The following is a 17,573-nucleotide window of genomic DNA, read 5'->3' as shown; positions in this document are numbered from 1 at the left end:
TGTTCAACCCATTCTCCACTGCATTTTGTTATAGTGGTATAACAGTGATAGGTATGGAATTGAAAAGGAGTTACAGTTAGAATAACTTTATTGTCCATAAAGTGAAACATAGTTTAATTAATTGCTAATTATCCAGTTGTGTGGCAATGCACCAAGAATCTATTGTGGAAATTGTTACATCCCAAAACTTAATATAAGTTAAACTGGTACCAAACATTGTCCCACCATCTTTTAAATTCTTCTCAAAAATATGTGATTATTGTCATGACCAGAGAGTGTTATTTAGACTGCCATCAAAGTTTACAACAGATTCTAATAACTCTGATTTCTGCTAAACCTATTAGCTTTAGTATCTTAGACTGTTTTAATGACTTCAACCTGAAGACAGAGTTGACTGCCAGGATTTGATCTAGAAATGCCATCACAATAGACATGTGCAATTTGTTTTGTGGGATTGCATGACTGTGCAATGCATCTGTCAGACTTGTATTTGACATTGACTTTCAGGATAACTTCAGAATCCTTGCTTACAAGTGCCATTGAAGTTTTGCTTCACCTAGTAAATTTCGTCTGCCTTGAATTGATAGTCTAATGAAAGGAACAACTGAAATGTACCCAAAATACAACTGGTCTAATCAGGATTTGCAGTGAGCTCTGTCACCTAATAAATGTACAGCATTTATGAAAATCTACATCAGCCAGAAACTAAGGCGCTATTGATGCCATCAAAAGTTCAATTGTATCTCTTTACCCTTTCACCCCCAGTTCCCTGTATACAGGTCCAACTTAGTCGTAGAAAACAATGGATTTGGGACAAACTATGGTGGTGAAAGGGTTAGGTAGTTGCATTCCTGAAATTCCTGAATTGACCATTATGACAGGCCAGTATTTATCTCCATCCAGTCCTTGAAGAAGTACTATTAAGCTTCATAAATTTGAGCTTTTAAGTATTTTACATTTTTTGAAGATTCTCTCCTTGCACCTGTGTTAATTCTGACACCTCATAGAGAGAAGTTTCATTCATCTCTTTGTCCATCACCATGTAACATCCATCATCGGTGTGATTCAGCAGCTTTCATCAATGTAACTTGACATTCTTTTATCAATGCCAATTGACAGCTAGTGTCAATGCCATAGATGTTATTAGTGCCCTGCAACAGCAATCACGTCTGCCATGTGGCAGCCATCACCGATACCATGTGGCAGCCATCACAATGCCATGTGGCAGCCATCATCGGTGCTCTGTAGCGGCCGTGGTCATGATGTTACTTGACAACCTGCCAATTGGCAGCTAGTATCAATGCCATATGGTAGATGTCATTAGTGCCCTGCAACAGCCATCATATATGCCATATGGCAGCCATCAAATATGCCATGTGGCAGCCATCAAGTATGCCATGTGGCAGCCATCATCAGTGCTCTGTGGAGGCCATGGTCAATGTTACTTGACAACCTTTATCAATGCCAATTGATGGTCATTATCAATGCCATGTAGCCATCATCAGTGCCATGCAGCAGCCATCAACCATGGCATGTTGCAACCATCATCAGTGCTTACTTCACAGCCATCATCAGTGCCATTTTGCCACCACTGTAATTGCTAGGTAGTTCTACTGATAGAATTTTATATATGAATAGTGCAACATAAAATAGTAGTTCATGTTAGTATATGTGTAATGATTATCGTGCTTGATATAAAAATTATTCACAAAATATGCATCATTGTGCATTAATTGTAACAACTGCTTAAATTTTCAATACATTTAGTCATGTCGAAATTGGTAAATTGCAACATCTTCATCACTTTTTTGAGAGTAAATTTTCCAATTCATAACTGCCCAAGTACATTGTGCAAGTTGTAAAGGTAGTGTAATATACCAGAGTGACAAAGTTCTGATATCGGCCATTTATGAAAATCAATTGTAAAATTGAAGGAGTTGAATAATGTCCATACTGTGTGCCAGTATATCATGGAAATAATGGGTGGATTCTCAAATCCATGGCATTTTCAACTTCATATCAAAAATAAAAATAGCTGATTTATTTACTTCTCAAAATGGCTATCTCTCAGAACTTTTCAAATCATGGTAAAAGGAGTATTTGATTGTAATGCTTTGTCGAGCATTGTTGAATCAGAAATAGCATGTATGATTTACAGAGATAAAGCCTTGTTTTACATCAACTCTAGGCAGTATTGTAGATTGGTCTTAAGTATTTCATGCCTGTTGATATTATGTTCATAAAACATGTGCAACCCTAACATCTTGATGAACAAGTAACCTTACAGTGTTCCTGATCAAAATCTCTGAGTACTGCAGACATACAGTCATATTTACCAAAATATCAAACCAGACAAAGCAAAAATAAAAAATATTGGAGCAGTTATATTCAATTAAGTTCTATTATTACAGATATATTTATCAGTAAATGTACATATTAGTAATTTTCTTTCTGCGTCTGATTCATTTTGACATGCTCTTAATGTTTCTTCATAATAGAATCACAAAGATACCAATTTATTTATTTCTTTCATTTTTATTTCTGTACATAGATGGCATTTGCAATGATTATTTATTATGAGAAATGTCAATTATGCAATGAGAGCAAGGCAGAATTGAATACTTTGCAGCTGCTGCTATAAAACTAATTTCTTTTTTGCATGTATACCACTTTCTGAATTAAAGACCAAGTGAGTAATTTTGCAATCAAAAGAAAAGGCCTATCCAAAAAAGTGATCAGTTTGGATAAAAGCAACTATTGAATATGACGTATTATTTGAATATTGCTCAGGTAATGTATGAAATAAAAGATTTTTTATTAAATTCCCTCAGGAAGAAAGCAGAACTGACATGAGATAAATTGTGGCTGTCACTGTTATCAGTTGTGACTGTAATATCTTTGGAGTATGAAGACAAAATTCTTTCAATGATACAGCCCGCCATTTGTATTTTTCAAAGGGTTGCACATTTTGAGCTGCAGTAATGGTTGTTTTCTCACTGTTATATCATTCGAATTGACTTGTTACAGCGTACAATAAATGCTATCCAGTCTTTCTTGCAGTAAACACTAGGGTCTGTGTTATTCCTTCCTGCAAACATGCTGTTCATTCTGTTAATGTTACTCAAAATAACTGGTCAGCAGAGTGCAGACTGTGTTCCTTATAGATTTGAAGTTACATTGGATTGGACCACACAACTTTTTGAAGGGATAGTAGCTGTAACGTTTTGTGACTTTTAGTGTTTTTGTTTTTAATGTCAACCATAGTTTCTTGTTCTACTTCCCAAAGTATGTTGAACAGAGACAATATTCAGCTTTTCAGCCTTTACACATGTATTATGTAGATGTATTATTATTGTTGACAGTGAATTATAAACAATAACAATGCACTTTACATGTGTAGAAAGTGTTGACATATAAAAAACTAAGTAGTGGGGTTTCAACTTGCTATAGGGAGTAGAACAAAAACTTGATGAACGTTTACATGCTGAACTAAAATTGAAAACAATAATTACCGCTCCTGTCTGTTCAATTTTACTCAAACCGCTAGTCAGCCTACCCCCCCCCCCCCCCAATTCATGGAACATGACAATCAAATGCTCTTAAATTTGTTCTTTAAGTCACGTTTTTAAAATTTTTATGCATCACTGACTGTCACAGTCAGTCCCTAGCTACTAGCTTAGGGTCCCGGCTAAGCATGAAATTACAGGGGAGGACCAGTGTGGGTTTTATTTTTGTTTTGGTTTGCTTTGTTTTCAGGGCATTGCCATTTTTCATGCAAGCATTTTTGAAGGGGCATGAAATTTTACACATACCTTTGAGGAGGGTCACCATGTTTTTTTGCACAACTGTAAATGTTGCCTATATAGTGCTTCACCCAAAACTATCAAATCATAATACAGGGGGAGTTTATTGGGCACACTATTAATAATTTTCCCCCACAAAACAAGCTATATCTGTACATTCATATATGTTTGATAATTTATGTAAATGTTCTTTACTTGAAGAGCGAGGTAAAAAGTGCATGCGTGTGCAGGAAATCTGATGTTTGGATTTGAAAATATTGATCCACTATGCATGGTAGTCTTTGAGAAAACTATGAACAATTTTTTTCCAATATAAAACAAGAATTATCTGTGCATTTATAGACAGTTGATATTGATATGCATGTAAATGTACTTGATTAGAATACGATGGTAACAAGGGCATATATGTACAAGAAATTTAACTTTGGAATTTCAACGAAAATATTGATTCATCATTCATGGTAGTCTATGAGAAAACTATGAATATTTTTTTTACTATACAAAACTAGCTAAATCTGTGCTTGTATAAATTTTTACAGTGGGTTTAAGTGCAGATGTGAACAATAAATATGATATTGGAATTTCACCCCAAAATACTAATTCACTTCTAACGTAAATGTGATCTCCCATACATCGAATTACTTGAAACCTTACACATAAAGTGATTATTTGAAAGTTCAAAGGTCAAATGAGAAATTGTATATCAATTAAGATATTATTGATATGGATTGGTACATGCAAGGGGAAAGGTCACTGTTTTTGTGCATGAAAATTGGGGAGGGTCACTAGTTTCCTTGCAAACACTTTTGTCCCTTTATTTTCATGCTGATACGCTGTAGGGCGCCCTCGATGGTCAAGTGTTCGTGACAGCACCGCTCTCACAACTGCAGCTGATATATGAGTCAACCATACCGGTGAAGGCCATTGTACCTTAAGTTGTTTGACCTTTACACATGAGCATCATGAAAAGAGTGGTAGACAATCGCCTTGTCGTGACATTTAACTTCGCCATTCCCATAAATATGATACACACCATTGAACATTCATGATTTCTTTCAAAAATTCTTCAAAAAAATAGGCACAGAGAGAAATCTTGCAAAAATTTGATGCAAACTCTGTACAGCAAAGAAACATTTTTGTGAAACGCGGTTAAAAGTGCTACAAGCTTATTAGTCAGTTTTTACCAAAGACCCTTCATATATCAAAAATATCATCACAGTCTCTCCACACACGATATTATATTTTGGTACCCCTGAGCAGTGCAGTATGCAAGAACGTAGTTGTAAAATAAGTGATCTTCTTGACAATTACAAGAGAAGCCTCAAAAGTCACAGAGGAACCGTGCAAGGAATATATCCAAAACGGCCAAAATTTGATTTCAAAACTGTTTGGAGCTGTATATTTCTTTCCTTCCATAAAGCCCCATCACCCCCACCGAAATGCCAACTCAGCAGTTTTTAGAGTCTCCAACTAGCCTGTATCTTCAAGGAATAATTTTTAAGGAATTTTCAATGACAGTGAATGGCAAAACTGAAATCGCAGTAAAATAGTTTCTCCTTTGAAGGCTAAAATTTTTCAGACTAAAACCCTGCATGACATTATAAAAAGTTTGTCAACTTCATTGATGACGTTTCGCTTGCGTTCATTGAAGAGCGACAATAATTTTTAATAGACCTCCATCGATAAATTGTGGTAGAAGCGTTCCTTTTGTTCCAAACTTTTAAACAATGCTTGTTTTTTATTAGAGAGTATAAATTAAGATATAGCGACAGCATATACACACTGTCAAAGAAGGTTTTTGTAGCCAGGGCAGACATATAAGGCCATGATTCATTATAACGGTCGCTACACCTCGTTTACAAAACAAACCAGTTGGCAACTTTGCGGCCACAAAACGAAATGATAAGATTAACCATCAGACGACATGAAATGTATGATACTGTTGTCTTTATTTAGCAATATTTTGGTGTAAATACATATAAAGTAAAGTTTCCATTTTAAATTAAAGAGGTACATGAGAGGAAATTTCCATTCCGTAAAGTTTAAATCCGACGTCAGTCCATATTCATGTATTGAGTCCTTGCTTTTTCTATGTGGATCCATCAACTAATATTTCATCAGTTTTTGATCTGTTCCTGTAAGTATATTCCGTCAATTTTTAGTGTTCAGCGTCTAAAATGTTATATTGTGTTCATCAAACCTTGCCGAAACACGATGTCTAGCAAATTCTGTACGTAAGTGCATGTGTCTTTCAGGGAGAAAAAACACCATTCTTTAAATCATAAAAAGTTAGTAAAATCGGCCGCGGATTTCAACCCACTTCGATAAATTGTATAGAAAGTGTAAAATATAAGCTCGATGTAATTACGTCCAAAGTTAACTCTTTCTTAGAGCAGTAATTTATTTCTTATTTCTTATTCAGATGTTAGATGTCGTCGTCGTTACGTGTGTAGAAAATTAGTGACGTTCCCCTTAAAGACACATTTGGACCTGTCACGCTACGATGACGGCATGTTTTGATGAATGTGAATTCTTGAACAGCGACTTTACCATTAAACTATGTTTGTGACAGTAACATAACACGTTTGCACCCAATCTTTCCATCAGCAGGACAGCATACTTCACCAGCAATTCATCGCATCGTAACCCTTCATTAACTGTGACTAATCTTAGCAAGAATACTTTTGAGGGACACTTAACGTTTAGCCTTTGGAAGTCGATGAATGTTTCCGCAGTATATGATGAGTTCATTGGTTAAACCACCGTCCCTCCACCCACCGGTCGGTGGATGGAGGGACGGTGGTTAAACTCTATTCCTTTGTACAACGATGTGCGATTTCCATTTACTAGTATTTTCCTTTCAATTAATGCACAAACACCTCCATGGAGAATACCATAACAATTTCTGATAACAGTGATAAGTTTCGACATCACTAAAATGTCATGTTACCGATACGTTTTGCATTGTTTGAGATCTGTCTTTATCAGTTTTCTTGTTGATTTTCTTGGAACCAAGTCCGAGTGAAAGACAGCTAATGTATAACACGTAACATATACGAAACACGAAAGCTTGTGATTTCATTTGAACAGGAATAGAACCAGAACTTCCTCCTAAAAACTCCCCAGGCCCTCAATATTTGAGTGGGCGGATTGGCATGAATGGGCACTCAGGGGAAATTTCACGACAACGTTATGTTGACTCAAGAGCTTACCTTCCTACTATACGATATCGTGTGATTTCATTTCTATTTTGGCGTAGTGGTATCGGTTTCGAATTATGGTTGATTTGAAATCGAGGCTAGCAACCACTGGAATGACCGTAAGATACGCAGAATTTGTGATTCATATCCTATTTTCTCATCAACACGATTGGAACTAATTCGGGATAATTGGACGATGAAGTAATGTCCGTCTAATATGCAAATGTAATTTTGTGAGTAATTTGTAATATCGCAACTTGAAGCTATAGGGCACCTAATCCTTTCGATAAATTTGAAAATTATGAAGATCCAATCATCCCAAATTAGTTCCGATCGTGTTCATCGTTGGTTGTTTCCAACAGCAATGCACGCTACCACTGTGCTCTTAATCATAATATCTCTTGCAGACAAAGTTACGGGGGCTCGACAAGTTTAGGGAGCATTCGTTATTTACGGGGAGGGGGGGTTGGTGGAAATCAGGGGGGGGTTGACTTTTACAAAACCGCTTTTTAGGGGGGGTCAAATTTTACAATCAATGATTGAAGGGGGGTCAAATTTTACAAAGGTTTGTATTGAGTTATGGAAAACAAAATTGACTTTGGAATTTTGTCGTGAAAGTTTGAGATTGTTGAGTGAGTTTGTAGTGTTTGCATAAGGTGCATATTTTGCGTGCTATAGCTTGTGTTAAAATAGGATCCTAAACTTGTTTGACATCACATTGCGAACGTCATCGAAAACCAGGATTTGTTTGTACGCATGACATTGGAAAATTAGCCAATGACGTTCATGTTTATTGTAACTTTGATACAATGTTCTGTGTTTCCTTTCCCGCCGTTTTGGGAAATGAAAGTGAGGCTTTCCACGTGGTTGCTCTTCGAATTTCCATGTAACGTGAGGAGTTCAGGATCCTCTCTCCAGTGTTTTCAATAAATAGTTACGTGTTTATTGTTAACTATTCCGAGTCCAGCTGTCTTCTCAGTGACGTCCGATATTAAAGAACCTCCCCCACATTTTTTGGTGCCGAGACCAGGATATCGCGATGTCGACCGACGCTGGACCTTCAAGTTCTAAAGATGCTCTCCCTGAACTCAAGAAACGAAGAACGGTTTGCCGATCACTACTCACTAAGGTGTTCAACAAAGCTGAGACCGAAATCAATCAATACAACGCGGAAGCTGACAAGTCAAAAGCCTACTCTGCTATCAAAGCAACCTACAAGCCCGTTCAAGTCAGGTATGAACGACTTACAGCTATCGATGAACTCATATTGAACAATACTCCTAACCCAGAGACGGACAAAGATATCGAGGACTCTGGCGATTACGAAATAGCAATATCGGAAAGAAAAGAATTGATCGGCCAATTCATCGAATCCCACGACCCCGCCACGTTACGAAGAGCCGCTGCAGAAAGTAACACTGCTAATCCTACTGCTGTATCTACACCAGTCATCTCTCAACGAAAAACGATCCAACTACCTAAACTCGAGCTTCAAACATTTGCAGGAAATACTCTGAAATGGATGAGTTTCATCGACACATTTAACGCCTCTATCCACGATGATAAGTCACTTTCAAATATCCAGAAGTTCACATATCTACGAAGTCTTTTGACAGACGAAGCAGCGCGTACAATCGAAGGACTTGATCTCACCGACGCCAACTATACCAACGCTATGACACTTCTCAAGGAAAGATATGGCCAACCCCAAACGATTATCAGCGCTCACATGAAATCTCTGTGGGAACTGCCCACTCCAACGGCAGATGTATCAAGTCTGCGCCATTTCTACGATACGCTTGAATCCCATGTACGCGGTCTACACGCTCTGGGAGAAAACGAAGCATCCTATGGTAAACTACTAATACCCATGATACTGGAGAAACTACCCACAGAAATACAACGAATACTCGCACGAACACGCGGAGATGATGCCTGGGATCTACCAGCCCTCCGAAAAGCCATCTTATGCGAAATAAAAGTCAGATCTGTTGGTAACAATAACACTGATAATGATAATGATATGCCGCACCGACAGGCAACCATCGCCACTTTTCACGCTAATTCTACGACTAAAGGACAGAGACCTGTACGCACACCTAGACAACGCCCATGTCTTTACTGCAGTGGATCTCATCCGCCAACTGACTGCACAGTAGTATCAGATGCGAAGTCCCGCATGGAGATCGTACGCCGAAGTAAACTTTGCTATAACTGTCTGGGAAAACATACTGTCGGACATTGTGCTTCAAAATTCTCATGCAGACTGTGTAAACGTAGACATCACACTTCGCTACATCAAAGTGAATTTGTTCCTCGCCATAAATCAAGTAACCATAACGAAAATGGATCAACTCCCAGGCAGGACAACCGTCAAACTGAACGAAAAACTCAAACTGATAGCGGAAGCCAAACTTCAAAGTTTATTAGTGAAAATACTCAGGTACATTTCTCGTCAGGCAGTTGTACTCCGACAGGTCCAGTATTGTTAAAAACCGCCAAGATACCAGTCTCATCAGACAATGGAACTGTTGTGACCGCTACCGTACTATTTGACGAAGGGGCGAACCGTACATTTGTTACTGAGAGTTTTGCCGATCGCGTTCGCGCCAATATCACGCGTTCAGAAACTGTCGATCTTGCCGCCTTCGGAAATAAGCATACACGTGTCCACTCTATGAAAAAAGGAACTTTCGATCTTCACACTCTCTCTGGTGATAAAGCTGAAATTGAAGCACTTCTGATTCCTGAAATTTCTACGGGCCTAAAGAATCACGTTGACGCTCATTTGCTTACATTGCCTTATTTGAAGGGCCTCTGTCTAGCACACCCTGTCTCAAATGATGCCTGCTACGATATTGATATTCTCATCGGCGCTGACTACTACTGGAGTTTCGTTGGCAACGAAATTATCCGCGGACGGGGACCCACTGCCGTTGATTCGCCGTTTGGATACTTACTTTCTGGCCCAAAACAGAATGGTAAATCTACTGCTGCCGCCAATGTTTTGCACGTCATGATTGACACTCTGAGTGACAATGCGATAACTACATACTGGGACTTGGAGTCTATTGGAATAAAGGATGACACGACACAATGCAGCACAACGCGCTCAAGAGAAGCAGAATTCGAGTTCTACAGAGATACTCATCTCCGCCGTGAGAACAACCACTTCGTCGCCAAGTTGCCATGGAAACCAAACCACGATCCGTTGCCCACTAACTTTCATGTTGCTAATAATAGAACGCGCGCGATGATACGCCGTCTACCAGCTGACATTGTGAAAATTTACCACAAAGTAATCACTGACCAAGAGAATCAAGGGTTTATCGAACGCGTCGAAAACGACAACACGGAATTTGGTCACTACTTGCCTCACAGACATGTCAAGAAAGACTCTACAACCACGCCCATTCGAATAGTGTACGATTGCAGTTGCAAAGGCAATAACACTTCTCCAAGTTTGAATGACTGCTTGATGACGGGACCGCCGTTACTGAATGATTTAACTTCAATTCTACTGCGTTTCAGAGCAAATCCGATCGCACTAACCAGCGACATCGAGAAGGCGTTCCTTCAAATACGGCTTGAGCCCTACGAGAGAAAGTTCACTAAGTTCTTGTGGCTTTCAGACCCAAATGATATCGACAGCGAATTCGTTACATATCAATTCAAGTCGGTATTGTTCGGAGCGGTCTGCAGCCCTTTCATACTCAACGCTGTCATTAAAACACAGATGGAAGCTGATCCCGAAAATCAGACAGCAGCGGACTTGAAACAAGACATTTATGTTGATGATGTCATCAGTGGACGCCCTACTGAATCTGAAGCCGTTCAATATTACGAAGAAGCCAACAAACTGATGGACTCTAGTGGTTTCAACTTACGCTCCTGGTCATCAAATAGTGACGCTGTTCGTAAACTCGCTGAGAAAGATAACAAATTAAAGTCAACGCCATGCGTCGGTACTCTCGGTATGCAATGGGACTCTGAGAAGGACACGCTCACGTACAAAGACATCAACAATACGTCACCAGACCTGTTGACTACTAAAAGAGAAGTTGTCAGTCATACTGCGTCGTTGTATGATCCGTTGGGATTATTATCGCCAGTACATGTCAAAGCGAAACTACTCATTCAGGACATTTGGAAGTCGGACATACACTGGGATGAACCTCTAAACGAAACTATGTCAAAAGCATGGTACTCAATCGCCGACGACCTCAACCAGAGCACCCGTACTACAATCAACCGTCGATATTTTGATGGAAAGACTGACAACGTCGATGATAACAATTGCGAGCTACACGTCTTCGCTGACGCTTCGAAGAAAGCCTACGGAGCCGTCGTTTACCTCAAGAAAAACGACAAAACAGCAATTGTTATGGCTAAAACACGTGTGGCACCAATCAACAACAAAACTTTAACTTTGCCCAGATTAGAGCTCATGGCAGCTGTTATCGCCACTCGACTGAGTAAGTTGTACACAACGCATTATCATCCAAGTACAACTTCACAGAGCGCGTGCTTTGGTCCGATTCACAGATCGTCCTACGATGGATAAACAGTAAGAAAAGGCTGCCTGTCTTCACGGCAAACAGAGTGAAGGAAATAAATAATTTCCAACACACCTACAAATACTGCCCTACAGCATACAACCCGGCTGACCTTCTCACTCGCGGAATTACTTCACGAGAGTTGAGTAATTCTACACTCTGGTGGAATGGACCAGTATGGCTATCAGACAGAGACAATTGGCCAAACTGCGAACTTTTCGACACTCTATCGTGCGAAGAACAAAGTAACACAAGCTCGGATGCCATGACAACCAAAGTTGAAGAGACTTCAGCACTCAACCTAGACGAAACCTCTACTTATCACGTGGCTAGTCACCCACCTGCGGACATTCGCTCTACTCTACCTGCTGTCAAGGATTATGACATGATTCGTCAGGATATCTCGGGCACTGAATTGACACGTGACAATCCACTGATAAAGTCGCCACCTGAAGTTGTCGCTCAAATTGAAATTCCCGTCGGAATTCAACACGCTATTGACCCATCGAACTACAATTCTCTGAACAAACTTTTGCGAGTTACTGCGCTTGTTCGTCGTTTTGTGACAATATTGAAACACAAAGACAATGTACCGCGTGGACAAGTTACAGCAGATGAGATAAATCAGTCCGAAACTGAGTGGATCAAGCAAATTCAGAATGACCGTTTACGACACCATAACTTCACTTCGCGGAAACAACAGAAAGTATGGACCATTGGTGAAACAACTCAAACTGTTCATCGATGACGATGGAATTCTTCGCTGCGGGGGACGAATACATAACGCACCGATTGAATTTTCTACCAAGTTCCCCATCCTACTGCCTAATGGCCATCCTTTCACTAAATTGATCATTCGGCATGATCATGTTCGACTCAAACACAGTGGTGCCCAAACAATCATCACGTCACTCCGTCAGCGCTATTGGATACCACAAATACGGCGTGCAGTGAACTCTATCATACGGAAATGTGTGACATGTCGACGGGTAGATGGTAAACCCTATCAAAAGCCATTAACTGCACCATTACCGGACTATCGTATCAACATGGTCCCACCATTCGCGGTAACCGGAGTTGATTTCACCAGCCCTCTATTCGTCAAATCCACGAACAATAAAGAAACGAAATCGTACGTATGCCTATTTACATGTGCGGTATCGCGTGCTGTACATCTTGAGCTGGTACCGGACCTTACTACTCGCTCCTTCATGATGGCATTTCGACGCTTTGCAGCACGACGATCTTTGCCTTCTAAGATGTTGTCGGACAATGCGTCAACTTACCTTTCTGCTGCTGACGAACTTCATGATTTGATGAATTCTCAAGAAGTGAAGGACTTACTTGCCGAACATCGAGTTACCTGGACCTTCATACCAAAACGCGCACCTTGGCACGGTGGGTTTTGGGAACGTTTAATTGGACTCACGAAAACCACAATAAAGAAGGTATTGGGTCGCGCTTTTGTCACTTTTGATGAGCTACGCACTCTACTCACCGAAATCGAAGCCACGTTGAATGATAGACCCCTGACTTACGTGTCTACAAACGAGGATGACCCAATCGCATTGACGCCGTCGCATCTACTCCACGGTCGACCGTTAACGACTTTACCCTATATATCTGTGGATGATGAGGAACTCAACGACCCGTCGTATGGAAATCATAACGCTTTGAATGAAAGATATCGACATCTTTCCCATCTGCAGTCTAGCTTTTGGAAAAGATGGTCCACAGAGTATCTCACCGCGCTCAGAGAACGACACCGATTAACTGCTACTGGAATTAAAACTAATTCTATTCAGATCGGTGATATAGTCCTCGTACATAGTGATGTAGACAAGCGAATGAAGTGGAAGATGGCGAAAGTTCTTAAACTCATCTACGGGAAAGATGGTCTTGTAAGATCGGCCGAAATTAAGACGTCGTCGGGTAAAACTAATCGACCGATTCAGAAACTTTACCCCCTTGAAGTACAGTCGCTTGATTGCCTGGAAAGTACTGACCAGTTGCCAGGATCTGATGTTCCAACGCTGCCGGACAATCACACAACGGATGCCCGACCAAAACGGAAGACTGCCATAGCCGCGCGTCGACTAATCCAGGATTGTGTGAAAGACTTGTGACAAATTTTGATTATTTGTGTATTTCACGATACTGAACAATGTGAAGACTCTTTTTCACTAAATGTTTCAGTGTGTTTTTCGACACCTTTCCCACGGACAGACTTTTGGGAATATCATATCGCGATTCCTGCCTATAAATATGACTTTCAGTCGATATTATTTTTGGCCGGCCGGAGAATGTCGTGAAAGTTTGAGATTGTTGAGTGATTTTGTTGTGTTTTCATAAGGTGCATATTTTGCGTGCTATAGCTTGATGTTTAAATAGGATTCTAAACTTGTTTGACATCACATTGCGAACGTAATCGAAAACCAGGATTTGTTTCTACGCATGACATTGGAAAATTAGCCAATGACGTTCATGTTTATTCTAACTTTGATACAATGTTCTGTGTTGCCTTTCCCGCCGTTTTGGGAAATGAAAGCGAGGCTTTCCACGTGGTTGCTCTTCGAATTTCCATGTAACGTGAGGAGTTCAGGATCCTCTCTCCAGTGTTTTCAATAAATAGTTACGTGTTTATTGTTAACTATTCCGAGTCCAGCTGTCTTCTCAGTGACGTCCGATATTAAAGAACCTCCCCCCACAAATTTCACCGAAATGTTGCTTGTGTAACCGATGTTTCGAGACGGCAGAATAATAACCGACCGAAGCTCAGCCAAATTTATTTCTCTAGCAGGGCCAACAAGTCCGAGACTGGCGTTAACCTCTCTAGAGCAGCAACGGAGCATGTAGCCCTGAGTACAGGTCTGTGTGTTCCTGGCGTATACGGCCTCCACCACAGCCCTGCAAAGGTCTGTGGAGACAACTGGGGTCTCTGCAGCGAGATTCAAAATGGGGATCTCCATGGGTAAACAACTTGTCAAGTATGTTATGTTTCAGAAAATGAGCGGTTTTGGACGTTAGGAGAAGTCAATCGCATCTTTTCTGGGATTGGTTAGGAGGTAAAGGTAGGCAGGGAAAGGATTTTGCCCCAATAGAGCAGAATTTCGGCCAAAAAGACCCTTTAGTCTTCATTGCGGTCCAGATCCAGGCCGCAGAGACCTCAAGTCTGTTCAAAGACCATTGCAGGGCTTTGGTAGAGGCCATATAATGCTGGGAACACACGTGCACACACCTGTACGCAGGGCTACACAGCATGGGGCATGAAATGAGGAACCAACACACAGTCATATAATGTAACAAACAACTTCTGTATATTACTATATTGTGTCAAATATCGGGGTCTACATATAAAATAGTAAAACCGTACTTCAAAACTATAAATATTACTCCATGGTAACAGTAACCGTACTGATCGACCTCCCGACGGCAGGAGTCGAACACAATTTCAGAACAAAACTCCGTTCAAACCCTTTCTAAATGCTTAACAATTTCTATGGAAAACTTAACGTTACCGCAGAGGTACCTCAGACTTGACCACGCGGCTGGGAAACACAAATAGTTCACATGCGACTTAAACTAATGTTCGATGATGAGCACAATTGTAAGTCCCGTGTAATGTCTGCACATGAAAGTCGGCGACAACACACGCAATTCACTGCTAAGCAGCGTCCAGTTCAGCTACCTCGGGAGCAGCCATCGTAGATCTTTTGTTTACTTCCGGTCGGGACATGCCAAACTAATCTGAAGTCTTCCTCTGCTAACTCCGCGCATCGACAAAAGTTCAATGGAACGATCATAAATAATGTTCTCATGACAATCTCAGACATCTGACTGAACTCATAAACGGAATAAGTTCACAGTTAACACACAATTTGCTGCAGAAAGATCAGCTTTCAACTTGTGGTGATATTACAACCCTTTTCAGAATTAGAGCGCGAAGCCACTGCAGTGAACTGCAATAAAACTGCTTACACTAATTAGTTTCAGCTGTAGCCGTGGCCACTTTGGTGTTGAACAAGGCTACTTGATAAAGACAAAAAAGTGTGCTTGTACAAAGGCAAAACTAGCTCTGTCTGAGGCTCGAGTTGTAAATAAGAGTTTACGATTGGCACCCTGTGTTCAAGATTAAGATACAATGTAACATTACCATGCACTGGTCCATGTACAAATCTTTTTATTTCAACTTCCCCAGACAAACTGTCTGCATGGGACATACAATGTTGTCGACTTTGCCAGCTGGCTACAGCTGAAACTAATTAGTGTGAGCAGTTTTATTGCAGTTCACTGCAGTGGCTTCGCGCTCTAATTCTGAAAAGGGTTGTATCATCTTAGCGTGCCAGTGCGTATATTGCAAATATACGGCACGGCTTTCACTTGTGTGAGCAATGTTCGTTCCATCAACTAAAGTAGAGGATGGCGTAGGGTTTAAATAAACAGTCCGATCCGCATAAAATTCGATCTCTGCCACTCACCGGTTTCTTTACATATCTGCTGACTTGAGTAAGACTCAAAATAGAGTAAAGAGCACACGCTGACACTCAAACCTTCCAGTGCCAGTGCAGCATGCAATGTAAAACACTCTCTGGAAAGTTTCCGTCTTGGACTTCCTAGGTATACAGTGATAACACACAAGAACTCCCAGGCAAAATAGAAAATACACAGGTCCTCCATACATAATCTATGAGAAGCTATGAATAATTTCTTTTAAATACAAAACTAGCTAAATCTGTGTATTTATAGACTCTTGATTATTGATATTAATGTACTTGATAAGACTAGGGTAGTTACCAGTGCATGTGTGAGCAAGAAATTTGATTTTGGAATTTCACCGAATTGTTAATTCACTATCTTGTCAGAGGAAACTATGAATAATTTTTTTCCATTACAAAACTAGTTAAATCTGTGTATTTATGTACGCTTGATTATTGATATTAATTTACTTGATTAGACTAGGTGGTAACAAGTGGATGTTTGTGCAAAAAATTTGATTTTGGAATGTCACCGAAATGTTGATTCACTATCTTGTCTATATGGAAACTATGAATAATTTTTTTCCAATATAAAACTAGGTAAATCTGTGTATTTATGTACTCTTGATTATTGATATTAGTGTACTTGATTAGACTAGAGCGATTACAAGTTCATGTGTGTGCAAAAATTTGATTTTGGCATTTCACCAAAAATGTTGATTCTCTAGTATGTGAGGAAACTTTTTCAGCCCGGGCCACAGGGTGCGAAGGGTTAATGAATCAAATCTGATGAAATTTTTTTTCATGGGGGGGGGGGGGTCACATTTTACAATTGATGAATTGAGGGGGGGTCAAATTTTAGAAATTTGATTTGGAGGGGGGTCGCTTTTTACGTTTCATTTGTCGCTCAAATTCCACCAACCCCCCCCCTCCCCGTAAATAACGAATGCTCCCTTATGATCTGTTTTAGGAATAGGAGATTGGTTATTTTCTTGCAAAGGTTTCGGAGGATCTATTGAAACGACCAATGTTGTTTCTGACAACGAGTACAATTTTTTGGGGGAATTATATGACAGATTTCTATCTAGTACAAGTATTTGAAATCCGTTTATGATGGTTATCCTCCTGTATGGCATCTTTGCTGACATTCGTATCCCGTATAAAGTTAGGGTTTTTTGTCCTTTCGTTTTGTTAATCAAATGACAATGAAGGTTGTTTTCGGTTCTTTTTACTTGCAATGAAGAAAGAGAAATAAAAAGTGACATGACGGGAAAAATCCGAAACGTGATACTATCATGATTTCAATTCTGATTTAGCGTATTTACAAGGCATCGAGGAGCTTATTGAGGTCCTAGGAAATAGCGAGTGGGAGGTAGAAGTATGATGACGTTTCGATATTGATCAAATAAACTTGGCTGACAATTATCTTGACATGATGTCATGTATTGACTCAGACTATATCGATGAAGAAAATCACTGAAACAATTAAGTATGGAGTCAGGCTACCTCTCAAAAGGCGATAGTGGCCCTGTCATTGCT

The 17,573-nt window shown here is 40.0% G+C and overlaps 3 protein-coding genes across 4 annotated transcripts in view; 2 read left to right on the top strand and 1 right to left on the bottom strand.

The window, feature by feature from the left end:
- Nucleotides 1–3,761: 3,761 nt before the first annotated feature.
- LOC139135890 (actin nucleation-promoting factor WASL-like) overlaps nt 3,762–17,573 on the bottom strand; it is a 570,409-nt gene continuing 556,597 nt past the window's right edge. The window contains exon 12 of one of the 2 annotated variants that reach the window (XR_011553054.1): nt 3,762–4,093. The gene's annotated coding sequence lies outside the window, so the exon portion shown is untranslated. The remainder of the gene's footprint in view (nt 4,094–17,573) is intronic. The other variant, XR_011553055.1, reaches the window with a different exon arrangement.
- LOC139134509 (uncharacterized) lies at nt 8,043–12,307 on the top strand. Its single transcript, XM_070701368.1, has 2 exons — nt 8,043–11,478; nt 11,655–12,307. Exons 1-2 carry the CDS (start codon nt 8,043–8,045, stop codon nt 12,305–12,307), a joined length of 4,089 nt encoding a protein of 1,362 aa, XP_070557469.1.
- Nucleotides 12,609–13,685, top strand: LOC139134508 (uncharacterized). Its single transcript, XM_070701367.1, has one exon. It carries the CDS (start codon nt 12,609–12,611, stop codon nt 13,683–13,685), a length of 1,077 nt encoding a protein of 358 aa, XP_070557468.1.

Source organism: Ptychodera flava, chromosome 6, assembly GCF_041260155.1.
Source record: "Ptychodera flava strain L36383 chromosome 6, AS_Pfla_20210202, whole genome shotgun sequence".
Lineage (NCBI taxonomy): Eukaryota > Metazoa > Hemichordata > Enteropneusta > Ptychoderidae > Ptychodera > Ptychodera flava.
Note: the sequence above shows the minus strand (reverse complement) of the source record. Positions and strands in the feature narration are given on the sequence as shown.